Consider the following 22,662-nt stretch of genomic DNA (forward strand, 5'->3'; position numbering starts at 1 on the left):
GCAGTTACTGCGGCACGGTTGCCCCTCCGTGATGCCTCTCCTCTCGCTCGCAGCTTGCAGTTTCTCGGCTGAAAGTGTCGTACTTAAAGAGGGGACTTCCGGAGATGTTCGAGAAAATGAAAAAGCAACTACGCTACGTTTAAGTAATTATGCCGTGTCGGATTTTATCAGGAAAACGCATACCGTAATGCCAGCCAAATGAAGTCACATACATAGCGTGCATGACAAATCAAGGATCTATTCGAGATACGTTGGAAATTTTTGTGTTAAAAAATATATGGAATACACCGTAACCTTACATATTTTCTTCCTCTTCTACTGTTATTTCTTTTTTATTTCTTAAAAAATGTACTTAAGGTTAATATTAATTTAATATTTATTTATTTCTATTCAAAATTAAAATTGAAGGAAACAGGAATCGTTAAAGTGTAATTAAAATTAGTTGATAATATTGGTTCTTTATTAAATAATATTTTGTTACGTTTTTATCGTAATCACAGAAAATATGTAAATAAATATTAATTTGCTACATGTAGATATTTCATTGATTGAAAGAATATAAAAGAGTTATACATGTGTTCAAAAAAATTGTAATATTTTGTCATTATAAATTAATTAATTAAAAATAATTTACAAAGCATATTTAAAGATTTTCTTTCTTTTATTAGAAGTAGACTTAGTTTTCTGCACGTATCGTGAACCAGATATCGGAAGATATCGATTGTACAGTACTTTCGTCAAAGCCAAGGGAAAAGATACGATATCGTCCCGCAGATACTTTTCGCGACGAGACAAAACTCGTTGTCTAAAGTGCACGATAACTATAGATGTTCGCGGATAGCATTATCTTACAACTGCAATTCCGTTTTCGATTTATTGTGTAGAGACTTCAAAATTTGTGCATTGTCTTTAAGATGTGCAAAACTTTTATAAATTGCTATTGCAAGCAATTTAATTTGGATTTTTGATCCTTACTTTTTTAAATATATAATTTAAATTAAATTTAATATATAATTTAAATCTTGATAATAAGCATTAAAGCATTTATTGTAATAAATATTAATTTACTCTAAACTTCTGTAAGCATCTATTATGTTTTTAATCTGAATTTTTGAATAATATGAATCGATATGATTTATCACAAAAATAAAATTAAAATTTTTACATTTTATCAATGTGATATATATTTGGAAATTCAATTGTTTAGATTCTTATGGATTATATTCGCGTCTACACAAAGTAAGATATTCCAAACTACATTATAAATCCGAGCGAAAATAGCACGCTGCGGTACGCAATATGCTGCTCGATTTAACACACGATTAACGAGATATTCCTAGAAAATTGGACTGGTACTGCTGCTTCTCCTCATACGTCTTCCGATATTACGCATCGAAAACTGCAGGGAGCACCCGGCTCTCGGCGGCGTCTGCGGATGAAAATAAGGCGATTGCCTGAGACGTTCCCGTCAAAGGAGAAGGAAAAAGATACGATATCGGCCCTATTCGCTTCGATATTTTCTCTCGGGTTCTCGCAGTGATCTTGCGGCAAAACTCGTTTTGCAAAGTACACCGGGCCCTGAGATCCGCGCGAAACGTCTGCGAGCGGCAAAGGCGACGTTGGCCGACGCGAACGTATCGGAATGGAACGAACGATCAAATGGCTCGTGAGGCTCCCGCTTACGGGGATAATCTCTTTGCAGTCATCCGTACGGCAAAGGAAACGATTTGGCGGCCGCCGGCATATCCAGAGCTTCCGTATATCCGCCGAAACTCCGAAACAGGTTTCCGCCCTCTCTGGTCAGACATTCGGGATGATGTGGGATATGTATACGAAAGCGAATGTCTCCTCAAAGACTTCGACCGGGCGAGGCGAAAATTTCTTCACCTCTGTGAGAGGGACATCCCTTTTCCCGAGCTGTATTTGCGAGCTGAATGGGACCCACAGGACGCAAAACTTTTCGCAGAAATTGGGATACTTTTTACGGCTTTCGTGGGATACCGCTATCCCTCAAGGATGGGACCGGCATCCCCAGGTATCCATATGTATTTTTACGTCTGCGTTGCACAAATATTTATTAACTCTTTCCTAAGATATACCTCCGATATCGAAATTATCTCTCAAGTAAAAAAACATCTCCTTCTCTTATATAAAATAAAATCTCTATAAAAATGAATTCTCTTTATGAGAAATGTTTAAAGATATTTTTATTAACGATTATAAATGTCCAATTTAAAAAGATGTGTTTTTACATTGCAGAAATCTAGTAAAAGTCTATGATATAGATATTACATTATACATTTATTGAATCATTAGTAATCTTAAAAGAATCAATTAAATTTTCTTTGTCGAACATTCACCGACTTGGAGGAAAGTTTATTAAAGATATCTGTAACCTTTAAAAGTAAAGTGAGAAACAGTGAGATGTAATTAAAAGTTGAAAAACTGCTTGATAACTTATTGTTAACCATTTGTACAATGTCCAATTCTAGTTTAAGTTTTCTTCATTCTGTTCATATCAGTGTTTTATATATATGAAACTGAACTTTTATGCTTCTTAAAATGACAAAACTTTTCTAAAGGCAGACAATTTTTGGAAATAAAGGAAGCTGTCACAAAATGAAATTATTTATATGCTATATGTATATAAATTTCAATTATGTGAAGCTTTCCATATATAAATTTTTAATCAATTTTTAGAATGGACTTTCTTTTAACGGCAGTTTTATATTATATTATATTTTATATTATATTATTCTCAACAATCTTTTAATTTTTAATATTAATTAGTTTGATATTTCGGATATTATAGATTTTTTTTTGAAAGACATTTAATTAAACCATAACATTTTCTTGTTACATGTTATACACATAAATTTTAGGATAATTAGATTATTCAATGTATTAAATTAATGATATATATTAAATTAAAAATTTTTTAAATTAGCAAAGTATTTAATAATTATTAATTATTATATATATATATATATATATATATATATATATATATATTACTACTATATAGATGATGTTGTTTGATAAATTTTTAAATAATTTGAAATCAAAAGAAGATATTTTGTCCAAATTAAACAAATGATATTTATAAGAAATTATAATTACAATGGAATATTTGGAATGTATGCGGTCCTACAATATGCTTTTAGATACAACTTGATATCATAACGCGGCTTATTGTACGCCATATGTCAAGCATCTGACAATGCCATCCCGCGCGAGATAATCTCCGAGTAAAATCAATCTACTTTTAAGTGTTCGTTAAACAGTAATATGGAATGACACACAAATTTTTTTCTCTCGGGATACATCGGGATACAGTGGAACGATAGAATATGAAATTAATAATATCAATACGTAAATTGGAAATCATTTCGCGATATATCGCATGGCTTTCGATTGAATAATCACATGGAACGCATTGTGATTATGTCTGCATCACATGTCACGATTCTTGCTCGTTTTTATCGTATATGACAATTACAGAGTTTAAAATATCGGAAATGTTATATATCGTATTCTATTATCGATTCTATTCCATCTCTCTCTCTTTTTTTTTTTATGAATATGAATAATACATTTGACAGTTTTTGCAAGGCTATTAAGACACTGTTGCCGTTTACGTGAAGTTAATAGAAGGACTTACCGGACCATGGTGTTTGTAACCGGACTGAGCGGCTAATAACGACGCTACTTCTAATCCACCTGGTATTCTGACAACCCACTCCTCGAGATGATCTATGCTGGAGTCAGCCTCGGCGATGAAATTGGATGCAGATATAACGATGACAAGCATAATAACGCGCGTACACACTCTGGGGAATAAGCGAAGTTTCGGATATTAGCGTGATTCTTTCGTTCGCGTCACCGTAGCGCGGCAGAAAGAAGATTGCGGTAAAATCTCTTAAGCGGATTTCTCGCAGTCGTTCAACGACGGATATATTAAGAATACTCGATTGCCGTAAACGCGAGAATATTAAGGATGCTATTCTGACGAATTTTTTGCTCAATCATTTTTTCATTACTGCCTTAATAATGTGCCTTTACAATCTTTAATATCTCCTTCCGAAAGAAACGCGGTCAAACGTGTTTTCTCGACTGATCGCGAGTTAATAAATAATAATAAATCACTGAAATACGATTAACGTAAAATTGAGAGAAAGCGGTATTGTATGAAATTTCCCGCTTTTACGATTTGTAAGAAAAATGATGCTGCATCTCGCGACAGCGAATTTAACATCCGCACTGGTTGATCCCTTTTACATTCTTATCACTCGCGGCGCACACGAGGCATTCGCACGGCGTATAAAAACTACTTATCATCCGCAGTCGTGGCATCCATCGGTACAATTTTCAACAAAGAAGATACGCTGTGTTTCCGCTGTCGTTGTGCCGTAACACGTACCTGACCGTCATGGCAATTTTCTGTGATGCGAGAGGATGGGAAACCAAATAAATAGCGACGATCGTGCAATTAATACTTCCGTCGCACTACGCTCACCCCGAGGAATCGTCGTCCTTTTTCTTATCACTTTCTTCGCGATACTATTCTCCGAGTTCTGACAGCCCCGTCCGATTTCTCTGCCGCGCGCGTACCGTCTACGCGACTGGAAGGACAATGGCGACGGAATTCGCCGGCCACGGCTATTGGATCACGAGTGACAAGTGATCGGACAGTGTGCGTGGCAATTAACCGCGATTGTCTTTTTGTCCGTCTGGGGGAAGTTTCTCGTCGCCCCTCACACTCCACGCCATGGTGGACGAAGCTGAGGGATCGGAAGGGTAGCGGATTAAACTAAGTAAACATGACGTAGCGAACGCGCGTGGGATGGAACAAGCCGGATGATAACGATTTGTAGGCGATTCCCGATGGTGAGCGAAACTCATATTGCATTGTCGATCAATCGAAATATTATTTTATGTCCAGAATAAACGTCTCTGTTTTCCATAGAAAAATGTGAAAATTATTGAAAATATTATACATTTGGTTTCCTAAAATCAATAATTGTCACTTGTACTTTTAGATTTACAAATTTAAATATTTATATAATTTAATGTATGTAAATACCTTCCTCAACAAATTTAAAGAGTTATTTTAAATTGATTATAAAAATAACAAAATTCAAATTTATGTACCTTTTGAAAAATAGTTATAGATTGATGTTTTAAAAAGGCATTTAAAACTTAAACACTTTGTTTTTAAACCTTTTCAAATCCTTTTTAGTGATACTTTTGTTCCAACAACTTCGAAATCAATCGTGCAAAGTTGACAAAAGAGTTTCAATTTTGAGGTCATGCATAGAATTAAAATAAATCTTTTTAGTTTAGATTGACGTATATTCTGCAAACCTAAATTTTTTTTAATGTTAGTTCTTTTTAAAATAGAATTGAATTATTGGATCATCACAATTTAAAATAATAATAATAATTAATATTTTTTTAGAATTCTTTTCATCAAGAGAAATAGCGTCGTCAACAATACTAACTATTAAAATGTGTTCACATATATTCATGTATCAATGTCCTTTCTTTCCATATTTTTATTAAATTCTTGTAACAAAAACGTAGTTCTATGAGTTAGGAATTTATTTCATCAATATGAATATTTTTTAATATATCTCGTAAAGAATATTTGTAATTTTTGTGAGAAAAATGATATAAAAAAAAATTTTCTTTTAGTTTAGATAGCTTTGATACCTATCAGAAAAAATTTATAAATAGAATTAATAAATAAAATTAAATACTTCGTGCTTCAGCATAGATAAGCAATTTTCTTTCAATTGATTGGCATATTTAGAGGAAAAAGAATATCATGGTTGGAGAAACCATTTAATGAATAAATGAATTTATCGATTGTTTCTTGAATAGCAATCAATAGAATGTATATAGGTGTGAATGGAATAGAATAGTATATATATATATATATATATATATATATATATATAGATATGTGACAATTACTATAGGTGTGTATATAGATATATGACAATTACTTAGAATACTTTTTTCGTAAATATTTTCTGTTTTTTTAAACGAAACAAATTAAAACTAAGAAAAACTTGAGACCCAAGTTACAACATGTATAATTATTTTTGTACTTTGATTTTTATCAATTAGTCTGTTATTTGTTTTTATATTATTTGTTTTATACAACTTTATTTATGAAAAGTGTTTAAAAAAAATAATAAAATATAAAAAATAATCATAATTCAAAAAATAATTATAATTTATTCAAAAGTTATATATATATTTAAATAATATATATATATATATATATATATATATATATGTAATTTTATATATATATATATAATGTATATACATATATATTTATATATTTAAATTTACATCTACAGTTAAAAATTTTATTACTTATTTAATCATTAAACTTTGATTTTATTATATTGCTTGAAATTATTTGTATCGTACAATTTTCTATATAATTAAAATAACATATTAAAAAAATCGATGGATGAGTTAAAAGAAAAAACACTACCTATTATCCAGACAAGTGTGCACTAGTAATCCGAGCAATAAAGTCCGCCGGCTGTGTGACAACAGGTCGTAAGAGTGTGTTTGGCAATTAGCCACGTTATTTTTTTCTATTTATCGGATTTTCTGTTTCTACACTTTCTCTTATTTTGTCTATACAGACACTAAATGAGAGATAAAATTGTTAAATATACTAATGAATACTATGAAATAATCAAATGATCAAATTATATATTTTTTAAAGCTGTTTTTTTATTTTTCTTGAAAATTCAATATTAAACGACACTGTAGCCATCTCGTATAAAGCCAATTGTAGTAGATTATACAAAGGAGTCAACGTGATACAACTATGGACGTATCTATGTAGGATGTAATGAGAATTCGGATCGACACTGTTTCGTCGGATCGACACGGAACAAGAAGACATTCGTTGTCGAATCCCCCGAGAACCTGCGGAGGAGAATGCCGTGCGACAATTTTGTTGGGGAAATTATTCCGAGCCATTGCCTCACAAAATGGGTTAGTTGCAATGTAATTGAGACACGAAATAACAGCTTCAAACAGATGCTTTACGTCGCGTTTGCCCGTACGATTCCCTCACTATAATTTGAATACTCACTTGTACCGACATTTATGATATCACAATTAGTCACGTCTCACGCTTCAGAATTCAATCTCCGTGTCTCTTTGATTGTTAAATTGGAAATCAATGTACTTAATATTCTTAACGCAAAACTTACATTTGTACGCTCGATTAATTCTTTACAGCACAGTAGCTATATTCGTATAATCTTTTAATGAATGGTTGTTTAAGCATCATATTTGATAACATTTTCTTTCACTATTTTACGTATTCGCCCACGATTCGCTAGAATCTTTAATTTCATACTGAAGATTATAAGTTAAGAAATACGTATCTTTAGAACAATTTAAATATTTTGACTGTAAGCTCATTTACATTTTTTAATTGATATTCAGATATTTATTATTCTACATTTGTTTTATATTACTAAATTGTAATTTTTAGGAAATTTTTAGTTAAACTATAATTCATGTTCTTTTTTCACATATATACATATTTATAAAATTCATTTATATTATAAAAAAATTAATTTTGGATAGTGATTCATAATAGTTTTTTTTCTTTCTTTCAAAGTTATAGCTTTATCTATAATTTTATTTCAGAAGAAAGGAGGACAACAGTAGAAAAACTCAATTAAGAATACTAAAATCGAATTATAAGCTCTCGTGATTAATAACAACGACAATAAAAAGGATACAAAAAACTCTTTTCTTTTTTATTATTTATAACGGAATATGTAGTACGATACATTCTACAACGAGCAGTATTAACAAGTTACTCTTTTTTTAGCAAGAATTAATTAAAGCAAGAAGAATAATATATTTGTCTAAACATTTTACTTAAGATAGTTTACTAAAACTAGACTCTACTAAAAAGTGTTTTATCTTTGCGATAAAATGAACAACTAAGCCAGAATTGAATAAAGAAACATAAATTATTATGTATATGTAATATTACATAAATGTGCTATACACATAAATATACACATAAATCATTGATTTATATTCCTAGGAACGCGAATCTTACTCTATTTCGCACCTAAGTTGAGAGTTAACATTAAACCAAGGTGAAGTAGATACGCGCTTCGCAGGTTGCGCTCGGAGTAGCGTAACACGTAAGCGCATTTAGACGTGGATTACCATTAAGTAAACGCAATTTAACTTTCGGGATGTCACGTTTAATCGACCCGCGTTCAGACTGTGTACCCGCCGTCGACGCGTGATTCATTTCAGGGCGTATTGTCAGGTAATTAACGTCTATGTATGTGCTTCATTTCTGATTGTTTTTCATTTTCATGAGTTAGAAACACAACAATTACGAACGACCAGTTAAATGCCGCTATGCAACGCCGACTGTGTAATTATGTCGGGCATTCTACAAGGCACACGTAGTAGTCCGAGTGTATTTCCGTATGGATTTAACGTTGATACGAAATTTCACTCGCATATTGTCAACCCCGGTCGGTTTCTGGAGTTGGCCGTCGCCTCGTGGGAACCTTCCGCATACGATTTAAACTGCCCCAAATTCTGGATATAATCCATTTAGGGCCGCCTGCACCAACGTCGCTTAGAGCTAAGTTCAATTAAGTTAATTAAACTTTTCTCCTTCGGCGTATATCATAAAAAATGCTAAAAAAGGACAGTAAGTCACTAAGCTACATTTGTTTAATCCAGATTATATCGGACAATCATACATTAAAATGTTGAAAATAAAATTCGAAGTACTCGGGAAACATGTCTGTAGTTGAATTTTCGTCTATTATAAACCTTTGTCAGAAATATGATACATATCTAATTAATTGAAAGTACAAAAATAAATTTTGCGCTAAGAATACTAACAGGTATATTCCGATTTAATAATCAACAGAGGCATGAAAAAAATTTAGCTTTGTACTATTGAAATTGCAGCTAAAAGTTAAACTATTAACTGTCTTTAATTATCATATTTGGCGTATAATAATCACACATAAAATATTTTATAAGCAAATTTGCAATTAAGAATATAATAATTCCTTACGTTACGCCGGAAATACGTATGGAGCGGTAAATATTCTAACGTTATGCTATCCGACATTTGCTTCCAATATCGCTCTTCGAATAATTCCACCGACAATGGCCATCGAGGATTCCCGCGTTTTCCCCCAAAATCCCAGACATGAACATCAGCTAAAGCATTTCCTTATTCGAGTGGAACGACGACGCGGCATACAAATCCGCGTAATTGAAATACGAGCGTGGTCGAGCGGATAAGAGGCGTTTTACAGTTTTCGGTTGGCAAAACGACTCCACTTTGTCGTACCGCTCGAAGGTAATGCTTATAAATAAATTCGGCTCTTTCTTTTTTACTGTTTGTCCCCGGAACAGATGTATACGCGGGAAGGAGACGCGCGCGAAAGGGCGACCGATAAAAGCCGAAATAGAGAACCAGAGAGCATCGTAAAGTCCGCGGAAGAAAGAGATGAGAATATTCGCCGATAAAAGGGACTCGTTTCGCTTCGAACTCACGTCGAATTTGGGATAAATCCTTACTCCTACACATATTCCCTTTCTCTCTCTTTCTCTTTGTCTCTTTTTACGCAGATTTTTTTCTCAAAGGGACAAAAGAATTACGACGGTGTAACTTTTGTTTTTTATCGATACTTTTTGGTAAAGGTACCGTACTTAAAACGATGACCCTTGACTGCTTATGCGAAAACTTCGACGATTGTGACGAACAATATATCGGATCAAATCCACTCTTTTATTGAAGAAACAATGGCTATTATATTTTATGTATTATATACGATGGCTATATCATACATATCTTTACATTAAAATGTATTATAAAGGATAGATTATAGGCATTTAGAATTGAGCATTTTAAATCAATTATATGTACAATAATAAATCAATATAATAATAATAATAAAAAATCAATATAACAATCGTTTTCTCCGATAATTTTCGTATATATGCTCTGAACAAAACTTGTCTTGGATCGTGCTATAAACTTTGTTATATTCATGAATTCGGGACACCAATATTTTAAATTTTATTGGATTTGCAACTAGTATACATCACAGTATTGTATTTAACACGAACAGTAATCGAAAGTGGTTAATATAACATTACTGTTTTAAATCCCATTCGGTTTATGCACAGTGTATTATCGATATGATCATATTGGGGCATACATATTTGTGTTTCAGATCAATAACTATCTATATCTACGTCTACGTTTCATCAATATTGTAATTTTATACATGATGCTGTACACTAACTAATCCCGCCTACCTTTCGTTATTTCACTATATAATAAAGCAAAAATCTAAATATCGCGTAAATTTGCGGACACTCGATGCCTATACAGTAATTTTGAAATTTAACGAGTAAAACGTATAACGTGCCCGGGTCGCGCATTAATTTCGTGTTAGCGTGTTACCCCGTACGCGGTGTTCCAACAGTTTTCAGATAATTTCATTACAATAGTTATCGGAGGTTCGTATTCCGTTAGGTAACTCTGTATATTTTGTATGTACCTCCATCCCTCCGTCTCTCTTCCTTCGTCCTATCCCCCGGGTACGCTCGCGCTTTTCACCTATCTCCGTGCGCATTGTGCAGTGCGAAACTCTTGCGAGTCATTGATACGAAAGTCGAAATCGGACGGCGTTGCGGCGTGTCAAAAGAAATAAATGTTTTCAAGTCAATCTGAGATTGACAGGCGGCGTAAAGCCGTAAGTAGATTCGTTGTTAGATTTCTAACGTTTGATAAATTGTTCTTACTTGAAACGTAACATTTTTTTACTAAGATATATGAAATTCATCATGTAATAACAAATTCCATATATTTCATGAAAATTTGCTTCTTCACTTTTTGACTTTGTAATATCACATTTTAAGTTTTCTCGCCAAAGTAAATGTGACAATTATATAAATGTGTGATATCTGGAAATATCATTTCGAAATTGCCCAATAATTTGCGTGGGTAGATATTTTAATGATCTCGCGTGAATTTGTTTTTAGAAGGATGATGAGAAGAATATATGGAGAGGAAAGAAGCTATGAGAGATATGGAGAGAGGCGATAGCGCGGGCTAGATAGAGGGAAAGTAGGACCGTTTATTAAGCACTCCGTCGGCTTTCGTCACAAATTCCTCGCGGCCGTCGAAATAGAACGCGAAAGTAACCGTGGAAAATTGGAAACTTTCCGCGCGATAAAATCGGACTTAATTTTCAATAAATTCACCTTCCACGGAGCGCGGTGCGCGCTCGCCCTCGTACATGGTTTGACGCTAACTGGAGGGCGAAGAGCCGGAGGAAAGGTAATTTACTTGGTAATTATAAAGTTACTGCCTCCTCCCGTCCCTCTCTTCAGCGACGCGCGCATAGTTGTGAATATTCAAATGCGATTACATCTATGATCGCATAAATTATACGGCCGCTCGGCCCTGTCGCCTTCTGTGTGACGCATTTCGATACTTTTTGTTTAACACTCGTGAGGATTTTAGAGTTCGCTATATATACGAACTCTTACCGCCTTTAAACAATAAAACCTTATGAAAACGCCACTGGAATAAAAGCGGGTGTTTCTTTCCGGTGTTTCAGCGAAAACTGCATTACGCGATGAAATTTCGCCATTTCGCAAGTACGAGTTGCCAAGCGGATCGAACATACGACTATCTTACAAGCCGGAAAAAAATAATGTTAGAGAGATATGGTGCGGTATTGACATGTTGATTTATGATCACATTTTTATAGCATGCCTAGCAGGTTTGAAGTAAACTGTCGCGAGTTTGATTGGTAGATCGGATTATTCCAGAAAAATTTTGGTTGCGACGATATGCAAAAATATAAGTCTTTTTCCAACGACATATATCTTTATATTCCTGGAATATTCGGCACTATAATCCGGAAAATAGAATTTTTCGACGTGACGTGACGCAAGTATATTTCTGAAATGTACGTGATAGCAGCGGTAGTAGAAGTTGCGATTGTAAGATTAACTTCCGGAGCATCTGTTCTCTACTTTGGAGAAACGTTTCCCCTTTTAAAATGTTGTACAAGGAAATACTGAAGAAGCAATTTCTGTACACAATTTTGTAAGTTTCCGTTTTGTGGGATGGTAGAATGGAAGATAAGTTCGCGAAACAATCATTTCTACAATCAGGAAGATCTTGTCCGGCGCGAGGAATATGTCGTGTATTTTGCCTCCTTGAGATAAGGATACGCGCGCGGGAAACAAGGTACTCGCGTTATCTCAATCGAATAATTAAGAATTGTTTAATTGCTCGCGCGAAAGTCCTTATCGCGTGGTCAAAAGAAAATTCAAGTCGTAAATTTCGCTGGCTTGCTTGGCCTTCAGATAAATCCGCACAGACTCGTGATCTTATCCCGTGTATTTAATATCTGAAGCTCTCATCTGCAATCAGTCTGACGAACAATAATGATATCCAAATGTTTGCTGAACTCACAGAAAATGTACTTCGCTCGTACTTCTTCCGCACTCATACTCTAACCAAATTAATATCAATGTTAATATTAACTTTATCGCGCTGCAATAGATGACTATATTATCATATATTCAAGATTTTTCATTTATCACAGATATTGCAGAATCTGTTTTGACTATTTATCGTTTGGCATTAAAAATCATTAGCTTTATGGATTATCAACGATTAATTGTAAATATTAATTATTATTATTAGTGTGAAATAAATCGCAAATATTAGTGATCATATTTCTGAATCACGAACAGAAAGAAAAGATTTATTGAATCCAGAAGTTATTAACAAAATGTCTTTCTTTTGGGATCACTATATAGTTCTCCCTAGTACGTAATCATTATCATTTCACGATCGTATTGATTTATCGCATACGTTTAATGAATAACTTGAGACATCGATGGCAACAAGGGTCGCTGTTTTCCTCGTCTCGTCCTTCATAAACTGAATTCTTCTGGATACTATCGGATCTAGCACCCATAAAGCACACGCGGTCAACTTCATCGTTTATGTCTAACGGATGGCGCACATTTACGATACAGTTTATATAAATAATATTAAATATTGTATATAGAGTTTGTAAGTTTATACATATTTCTAAAAACAATGTCAGCATTGCTCTCAGATGTCAAAATTATGCTTGCGATAAAGATAAGAAATAAAATTGCATTATTAAAATTTTTCCTAAATTTTCTAATAATTATATGAGATCTAAAATTTGTTAATTATATTTTATATGTTATTTTGGAGAAAATTACAAATTCTATTAAGATTAATAGTTACATAATTACTAAAAAGTTTCATTCTTTTAATTTTTAGATACAGATTATAAATATAAATATTAATTATGTGGGTTAATAAATATAAATATTAATTTATAAAAAATAAAATGATGATTCTTAAAAATTAATTATATAATAGTTTAACAGAATAATTGTCTATATAGAAGGCATCGAATGCTCGTTGCAAGAAGCACGTAAACGATGATTGATCTCGAAACGAAAGCACAAGAAGGTCAGCTCGAGGGAAAGGTCGGCGAGTGCTTGCGATGCCTCATAAAATGCACCCCTCGTCCACATTCATGACGGCGGGGGTGGCGGCGGTTCGGTTTCCCTGCGGGCTATTTAGCGCATCTGCCTCCGCTTTCATGCGGAGCAAAGGAGTTGCGGGCAAGAGAGAGAAAAAGGGAGAAGGAGAAAATTGAACGAGAACGCATTGCAAGGATAACTAGAAAGCGAGGATCGCTACTTTGTGAATAACGAATGGAATTACATTATCACGCACCAATTATTCAATTTCCATTTTCGAAATTTTAATTTGTTTGCTAATCCATCGCTAAATGCTATTCGAAAATTGCAGTGTATATGAGTGTAAGAGAAAACTTTCAGATTCGAATAGAAAGAATTAACGTGAAGAATAATAAGATTTTGAAGGAAATTAACGATATACATTTCGCATTAATGTGATGTAATATCGATTTTAGATTTTACTCGACCAAATAAAAGATGTATTTAGTACAAACATGAAAATCTATCTAGATAATAATATGCAGCTAAAAATGCAAAAAAAATTTAAGTCTTCATATGTTAGAGACAATTTCGCTAAATATCTGTTATCTTGTTATATTTTCTCTAATAATATTCTGATTAATGCATAGTAGTTCTCATTAAAGTTTCCTTTCCTATAATCCACGCTTCTTCGGTCATATCGATTTAGTTATATTAATGGGAACGTAAATGAGGATACATGCGAGCGATCACAAACACGAATGTGAAACTAGTGTTGCGGTTTGAGCTTGCAACGATATAATTACCATATATACGTGGCCTACTTTCACATGTCCACATCCCGAAAACGTTCATCTTCCACAAAGCTTAACAGGTCATCAAGCGACTTCGGGGCGCTGTACGTCTCCTACATTGGGTTATGCATACGCACGAACTTTATGTGCGTACACGAACGTGTTTTATCTCAGCAGATCGCGATACGAGGAACGCCATTTGTAACTGCTACGTCTCGCATATGCACGAGCGCGCGCCTATATCCGGATTTTCCATTCCATGTCCATCAAATGGACATTAAGAGCGATTACGGGGATGCGGTGGGACAGGAAATGGAAAAGGAGAGGTGGTCCTTTTAGCAGATACACCGCTGCCGCAGGCGTCGCCAGCAATTGCTCGTTTTCGTATCCTAGCCTTTTAAATAAAGTTACTAATTTATTGGATACGAGCCGTTCTTGTTGTTACATCGACGTGACGTTATTGTTATATGAACGTTTCCACGAGTGGAGAGCCGATTATCCGGTAATTCACGATCGATACGCCAAACGACTCTACATAAGCGTATATGCGCAAGCGAACAATTTGCATTCGTAACGTTCTCGTTGCTTTTGTACCGAGTGAATGTCTGGGATTCATTTTCGAGATGGTGCCCCACGTAGTTGTTTTCATGATATTTAGATTATCAAATTTCATTGCGAGAAATTTCACCTTTATAAAATTCCATTTTTTCAACTTTAATTTGCAATTGTTAACAGGAATGAAATTTCTTTCATGTAGCTTAAATGCTCTACAATCAGCTGATTAAAGTTTGAAATGTTCCTGAAGCGATTTTTGTAAAATGTTTTGTCTCATTCATAATTTTGCACAGAGTAACTTTTAAGAGCCACAAACACAACACAAAACATATATATACACACACACACACACGCGCGCGCGCACATCAGAATATCAAAGGTGTGCGTACGCGGGTGTGAGTGCAAATGCGGTTGCGGTTGCGGATACGAGTGCAACGATGCACGCCTGAAGGTAGATTTAGAATCATTTTTTACATTTTTTGGTAGCTTCCTTTTAGGAGAAACTTTTAATAAATATGATAATCTAAATATAATAAACTTTGTGACAATTTTTGTACCTAATGACAATCTAAGATATTCAACTTTTTTTTAATTTTTTAACTTTGTCACGTGTTTCACTTAAGACCTTAAGATTTAGATTAGAGATGCATGAAAATACAGAGAGAGAGACACAATGTACACGCACGCACGCACGCACGCACGCACGTACGCAAGCAGGTGTTTTCCGACGCGTGTATTGGATCGGAATATTTTGTATCGTGTTTGAAGCACTTAAAAGTTACTCTGTGCAAAATTGTGAATGAGACAAATCATTTTAAAAAAAAATCACTGAAACGTTTCAAACTTCAACCAGCTCTACAGTTTTTAATGTAAAATGGAAACATTTCCACTCAAGTAATTTCAAAGAATATATTTCACATTTATACGTTATAGAAAGTATTTTCTATAACGAATAAAAATATATATAATTTGTAGAATATAGTGCATATAATATGTAAATAATAATATGTAAAAATAATTTACAAAATCATAAAAAAGATATTCGAAGTTTATTTTAAAAGTAGATCAAGTGAGAATAATATGAGATCTAAGCGAGATGAATTTTTCAATTAGCGCATTTAATAAGTGAAATATTCAGAACAAGTCCATTCTAAATATTTTGTGATTTATGATTTTATAAATTTTCATAATAGTGTAAATATTTAATTATTATATTATATTATAGAATATTAAAAACAGAACAAACAATGAATAATATACAAAATAACTTGAACGGATTACATTTATCTTAAAATTGCTTCGCTGTCGCTTGATGTTAGTCTTAAGTCTGTTTTTCCTCTTAGATTATTAAGTTCGTTGCACTCATTTACGCCATACTCGCGAAAACGCAATTAATTATGATCGCACGACATTTTACACGGCACTTTCGAAATAAAAACTAATTCAGATCTCGATGGACCGCCCACAATTTGCTTATACACGTGGCACTTTCCATGAAAACGGATTAGCGTTTTTCGTTTTTAGCTTATTTGATCTGATATATTATTTCGCTTTCTCAATCATGAAGTTCAAAATGGAAAAGTTACGCATTGACGAAAAGTTCGAAACGTCGCACCGTGCGAAATATATTCAAATCACGGTGCGATAAATTGGAATTCCCATCCCTATTCGTTTTCATACTTGCAAATAAATAAATTGCCTGGCATAGTTTAGATAAACAATCGTCACATTAATTGTTCGCTTAGGAATCGTTAATAATGAGAACTAAAAAAATCGCACGCATCGTTAACAATTAAATGTGAAAATAATCTCATTTTCTATATAATATTTCTCAAACACTATCGAGAGAGAATAGAGCGACATGCATAGAGCAGTTTGCTATACTACCTCGTTCGTTTGAGCTTTGCGATACGAGTGATAGCTTTGAGCGCGCTATACGCCATGAAAACAAACACTGAACGCCATGCTGAGCGATTTTACGAAAAGTTTAACATGTTGAAACATAGACGATCCACACCGGATCCAAAAACACAAGCCGAATCTAGTGTGTACACAAGATCGTCGTATTATCATCCACACCGTAAAATTGAAAAGATGATAGCGATGCGCTTTGTACGCGTTACCATTTGTATTCGTACAATCGTTAGAATGTAATAAACTATATTATATTATATTAAACTTAATCCGTTTTAGTTATACTAATATATGATTTATTTAGTTTATAAACCATATAAATTTAATTATATCAAAATTTATATTTGCAACATATTATATAATAATAATACATAATAAATGTAATTATAAAAATTCAAAAAGTATCAAAAATTATTTTTATACAAAAATGTATATCAATTATGTAATAATAAAAACATTTAGACTGATACAAAATTCTATAAACGTGGAGTGAAAAAGAGAAAAAAATTATAAATTTATTATCTCTACTAATTACGTAAAGAAATTTATTTTTCCATTTCATGTCATGTCACTGCAAAATATTTCGATTAAGATAAGGTATTATTAGTTAGAATTCAAGTAATAAAATATAAATATGGGTTTTGTGGAGAAATACGGTTATAAATATGGAATGTCTCCGTTCTCTCTTTCTTTCTTTCTCTAGCAAAATGCTTTATTGATTTCTAAACGTTCATCGTTTCTACGTGTTCATATTATACAGTTTGGATATTCATGAGATATAATCGAGGCTTCTCCCTGATTAAAACGAGTTGGATATTTCTCCTAAATTTGCTTATAATTTAAAAGAATATAAATCATATCTGTTTAAAGATAGAAGAAGATGATGTTTTGCCGAAACACTTCTGTATGATTTGAGTATTAATATATTCTGGAAGAATAAGATAAGAATATGCTATCACATACATTACGAATGCAATCCATTTCTGAATTGTTTATATCCATTATTATCCACTATTATTATTATACAATCTTTAATTTATACAAAGATAAACATTTACTGTAGCAATATAATCTCGCCGTTAAAAGCTTGCCGTGTTTAATTATGAATCTGATAAAAGTCCGACTATCGCGTTAAGTTTTGATGTATCTTTAAAATTTTTCAATTCCTTTCAGGATTTTTACGAAGAATGATGTTGACGGGTTACACCAATAACGTTATAAGGTTTAAATATGCCGATTACTTTGTATTACATTAAAATCTTCTTAGATTAGTACGATGATTGAACAAGAGGCCATTTGTGAAAGTCCGAATATATGGACCGAAAGGGTTGGCAGGCTTTTAGGGATGGAATGATAAAACAGTGAACACCCCTGGTAAGTAGAGGTGCGTAACTAAATGGCAAGAGAATAGGACACAGAAAAGATCGAGGACATTGTCGGACGGTCGTGGGAAGCATTTACTTTCGAGCATGAATCTCTTTCAAGGGTGTCTGTTGCGGAAATAGAAGCAGATTGCTCGTCCCCAAAAGTCTTCTTATAGATGCGCAGTCCTCGTAGTAAAGACTTGGATTGTGAGATCACTTATGTTTATGTTAAATCTGTTCGGACTTAAAGTTGTGTATTCATAAAATTGTAATCAAGTTGGCCTCCATTATTGAATATCTAAATTAAACAATGAATTTCACATATATCTAATATTATCTAATGTTAAAAAGAGAAAAGTTTTTACATTCTATATTGTATAAAAAACTTTTTTTAAGAGTATACATTATTCCAAATATTAAAAAAATAGATTTAATTTTTTTATTATAAAATATTATATAATCTTTATATGTACATTATTGTATATGTACATTATTAGCATTTCTTATTCTTTTAATTTTTTCTTTCTTCTTCATTTACCGAAAGAGAAGTTTTATGATATTTTAAAATTAATAATAATGAAAATAACAAAGAATTCAAAACAAAATTGTCTACGAATAGATAAACGTTTTATATATCACTTAATTCTGTACAACATTAAGTTTGAACAATATAGTTGGAAATATTGAATTTAATATCTTTACATATAACTTTCTCTCGCTTGAAATCGATAATGGAAATTTATGTCATTCTCGGCAATGTTCTCGATAATCGCATCGTTAAACAAATCGAATAGCGCGTTGAGTGTAGCCTTAATAATTAATTGATCTGATATGTAACGTGTAATGTGTCGCTCAATATCCATTCACCGTCGATCATTATCCAGTTACAATATACGTAAAATTATAACTCGATAAGCTGATCAAATGTAATAGATAATGCACTGTTAGTAGTATTATGAATGTTATATTCGCAACATTCGTGAAATAACTGCATTTAAAATGGAAACAATTTTACACTTTTCGTTTATGTGACAATGTGTTCATGCAAATGTATAATGGCGGTATTATGAGTAATCTTGAGATAAAAGTATTTATCTTTCATTCTTATAATATTTTATTAAACGAATGAATTGCTTCAACCCTCTTTTCAATCCTTCTTTACGTTACTTTGCTTGATTTTAAGTGTCATCTGGTGAATTGAATTCACACTCGTGCAAGAATAGAACGGTTAACGTAGGTTTCTATCTGATCATATCATAATAATTGAAGAAACAATTGCAAATTGCATATAAAAAAGATTTCTAGATTTCTATCTTTGATTGAAATATAATATGTGAAAAGAAAAACAAAGTATAAAAAGAGATTAAAAGAGAAATAAGCAATTGAAAGCAATTGAAAGATACTTATTAAAGAAAATTTTACAATAATTATAATGAAAATAATAGTATACAATATCTTTTGAAGTAAAAAGATCTTTTCTGGTATAAGAAATTATTCTGATTATTATTTATTTACGATAGTCGTCGATGTCAATTTTTCGCCAATGCTATTAAACGTTTAACAATTCGTCGTAAAATGTCGAATGGAAAGTATTATTCGTCTCGGGATAAAGTGAGATTGAAGAGCAAGAAGAAATCTCGCTGTTCGACAACAAAATATATATTCCGCTTTTTTCCTGCAATTGCGGGAATGGAAGCAGCCGCTTGCAGCGTATAATGTAGAGTGAAAAGTATCATTCCGTACCATCTGCGCTGCAGAAAATCGTGAATTCTATGCTGCCGGGATCTTTATATCTCCTTCAGACGTCGTCCGCAATGCCTTGGGAAGCTCCACTTCGGAAAACAAACGGTATATCTGTCTCAGGTTCAATCTTATATAAATAGCAGGGTGCTATTTTTTTAATCCATTTCATTACGGAGGCTAGCATCGTGCAGGTCACTGGAAGATTTGCGTTTTACCGAGGTTATTAATATTTCACGAACTGTATGATGGACGGAAAGAGTAAGAATTCTTCGAGACTACAGTGCCGTTCCTTTGAATTAATTGGATTCCGGTATTACATTAACTTTATGAATAATTTTAACGAAAATCTCGCTCTTTTAGAACGAACCGTCTAAAGTCGTAGCAGTTTCAACGATCGACGCGTCTACCTTCAACTAAATGTTTTATAATCTGATTTTTTAAATTTATATTTACAACTCTGTGAAATCATATTTTTTATAAAATTATATTTGCATTTTTATCCAAACGTATAATAATATAGATATTATAAAAATATTTTTATAATATATTATTTACCATTTTTATTATAAATAATAATTTTATTAAATTTACATGTTTTCTAATAAAATTTTAATAAATTAAAATTTTCAAATATTTAAATACATGTAGATAATATTTTATTTTTATTAATTTTTTAATTGTTTTTGAATTGTATCTATTATCTTAAAAACGATAAGAAAGAAATCATCCAGTGGATTTGTAGGAAAGCGAAAGGGGATTTAGTCACTCACTTTTTAAACCTTACTTTTCTGAATACATCAATCGGTGTTTATAATTCTCTATAAAAAAAAATTAGAAATACATGTTCAGTTGCCAAGTTTTTGTAACAAAAACTGAATCCTAATGATACGAGTGATAAAACAATTCTGATAGGTATTAGACCACCTGTAGATATCATTTTCTAATTTAAATTTCTAATAAACAATTACAACGTTATGGTAACAACCTCTTCGTGTCTTTTCCTCCGCTCCATTGATATAATTATCAGTGCTTTATTATCTAGCCAAATGAATGCACGCCACTCCCCGGCCTCTTCTCGTCTTCCTAAACGTCTCGACGTACACCGTGAATTTACATTAACCCAGCCCGCGTTACACGCAGCCTTATTTACGTGAATATTCATCAAGGGGGTTGAAACACGCGCGTTGCATTCGCGTTTAGAGTAAAGGGTTATCGGAGCTAGCTTCTTAGCCGAGGGTTACGCGTCCTCAGACGCTCGTTTTCTCTTAGCTCATGTTCTCAGGAAGACAAACGAACATGGGCAGGTAAATACGTGGGGCGGGGGAGAAAAACGCACAAACAAGATCGCACGAATGGTCGCAAATTCAAAAATGGAACAACAGGCACATCCGTCGGCCATTATTTTTCGCGGTGGGGTGAGTGCGCGGAATGGTCGCGCGGACCGCTGTAAAATTCTGCCGACAGTCTGTCTCTTTCTGTCTTTTTCCCCTTTTCCTGCGCGTGTAACGTTCTCTACTATTCTCTGTCTCGTTCACTTTGACTCTTTTCCTGATCCCTCTCTCGCTCCGTCTCTCTCTCTCCAATTCGCTCTGTATTTTAAGCTGCCTTCCATTTTCCATTCTACAACCCTCATTTCCATTTTGTTGCCGGGCACAATTTAAATCTCCGCTGGACCGATAGCACTCGGCGAGCGGATTCTGCTCGGCACGAGCGCGAGTAGTACGGAGCAAGCGAATAATGTTTGCCCGTTCCGAGGAATAATTTAATCAACTTGTGCATATATATCTCCGATGAGAGAATGAAGCGCTGATAATGGCAGGATATTTGTTTCTAAATTGTTAGAATGGCCGCGGGCCAGGGCTTCGCGACACATGATCATTAGGCCAATTATGCCTGGCGATTAAATATTATTTTCAGAAAACTTGATTTTCTCTTTTGAGCTCTTAATGAGAAAATTAATTCTCGTGAATGCGATTTTGTGCCTTGATAAATCGATTCATTGCCTACATTTATATAATTTATGATGAAATTATACTTGATAATCTGTGTTATGCCCTAATCAGCTATGAAACAATCTCTTAGTATGCTATGTATTAATTAAGATTAATGTGTTTTACATAATTAAAATTACGCGATGGTTTGTAATTTGAAAACTATAATAAATCGATATATTTTTTATTAGAATTTTTAACTTTAGCTAATTTCCAGAATATATAAATATTAGACAGAATATGTTAAATATTACAAGATAATTGCTAGAGAGGAAAAGGCAATTATTTTTATTATATATAATCTTTTATAATGTAACTTTCAGAAAAATGTAGATATCTTTTTCTTAAATTCTTAAAGACAAATAAAGTAAGGATCAAAAGAAGGAAGAAGAATTTTGCCCAACTATGTCTCTTTTGTTATATCGACAAGAAAATAACAAATGACTTTTGTGATAATATAGCTCAACTTTGTCGAACAACTGGATTTGGATAACTACATAAATATACTACATTACTCTCGGCGGCGCGAACGTTTCATCAAATTAGCGGTATATTCGGCAGACCGAGCTATCTCCTAAGCATCACGTAGTTAATGAGATTTATTGGTAGCTTTTAGTAAGAAGAGAGAAAAGAATGGTCCTTATCGTTTCGCCGTTGGGTGAAATACTTATTCGATGGAACCGCCTTATCCCGAAGGTTATCATGAACGACCCTGCGAGACTTAAA

General features: G+C 33.1%; 1 protein-coding gene across 2 annotated transcripts in view; it reads right to left on the bottom strand.

Moving 5' to 3' along the window:
- LOC105422178 (neuroendocrine convertase 1) overlaps positions 1-4,709 on the bottom strand; it is a 28,144-nt gene extending 23,435 nt beyond the window's left edge. For both annotated transcript variants that reach the window (XM_089082461.1, XM_011631468.3), the window contains exons 1-2: positions 4,421-4,709; positions 3,662-3,830 (exon numbers count right to left, since the gene is read on the bottom strand). In XM_089082461.1, the coding sequence (XP_088938587.1) occupies positions 3,662-3,830; positions 4,421-4,431 (180 nt within the window). In that variant the 5' untranslated portion in view covers positions 4,432-4,709. The remainder of the gene's footprint in view (positions 1-3,661; positions 3,831-4,420) is intronic.
- Between the last annotated feature and the right edge of the window lie 17,953 nt (positions 4,710-22,662).

The sequence above is a fragment of the Pogonomyrmex barbatus genome, unplaced genomic scaffold (assembly GCF_055798465.1).
Source record: "Pogonomyrmex barbatus isolate J1 unplaced genomic scaffold, ASM5579846v1 scaffold6, whole genome shotgun sequence".
Lineage (NCBI taxonomy): Eukaryota > Metazoa > Arthropoda > Insecta > Hymenoptera > Formicidae > Pogonomyrmex > Pogonomyrmex barbatus.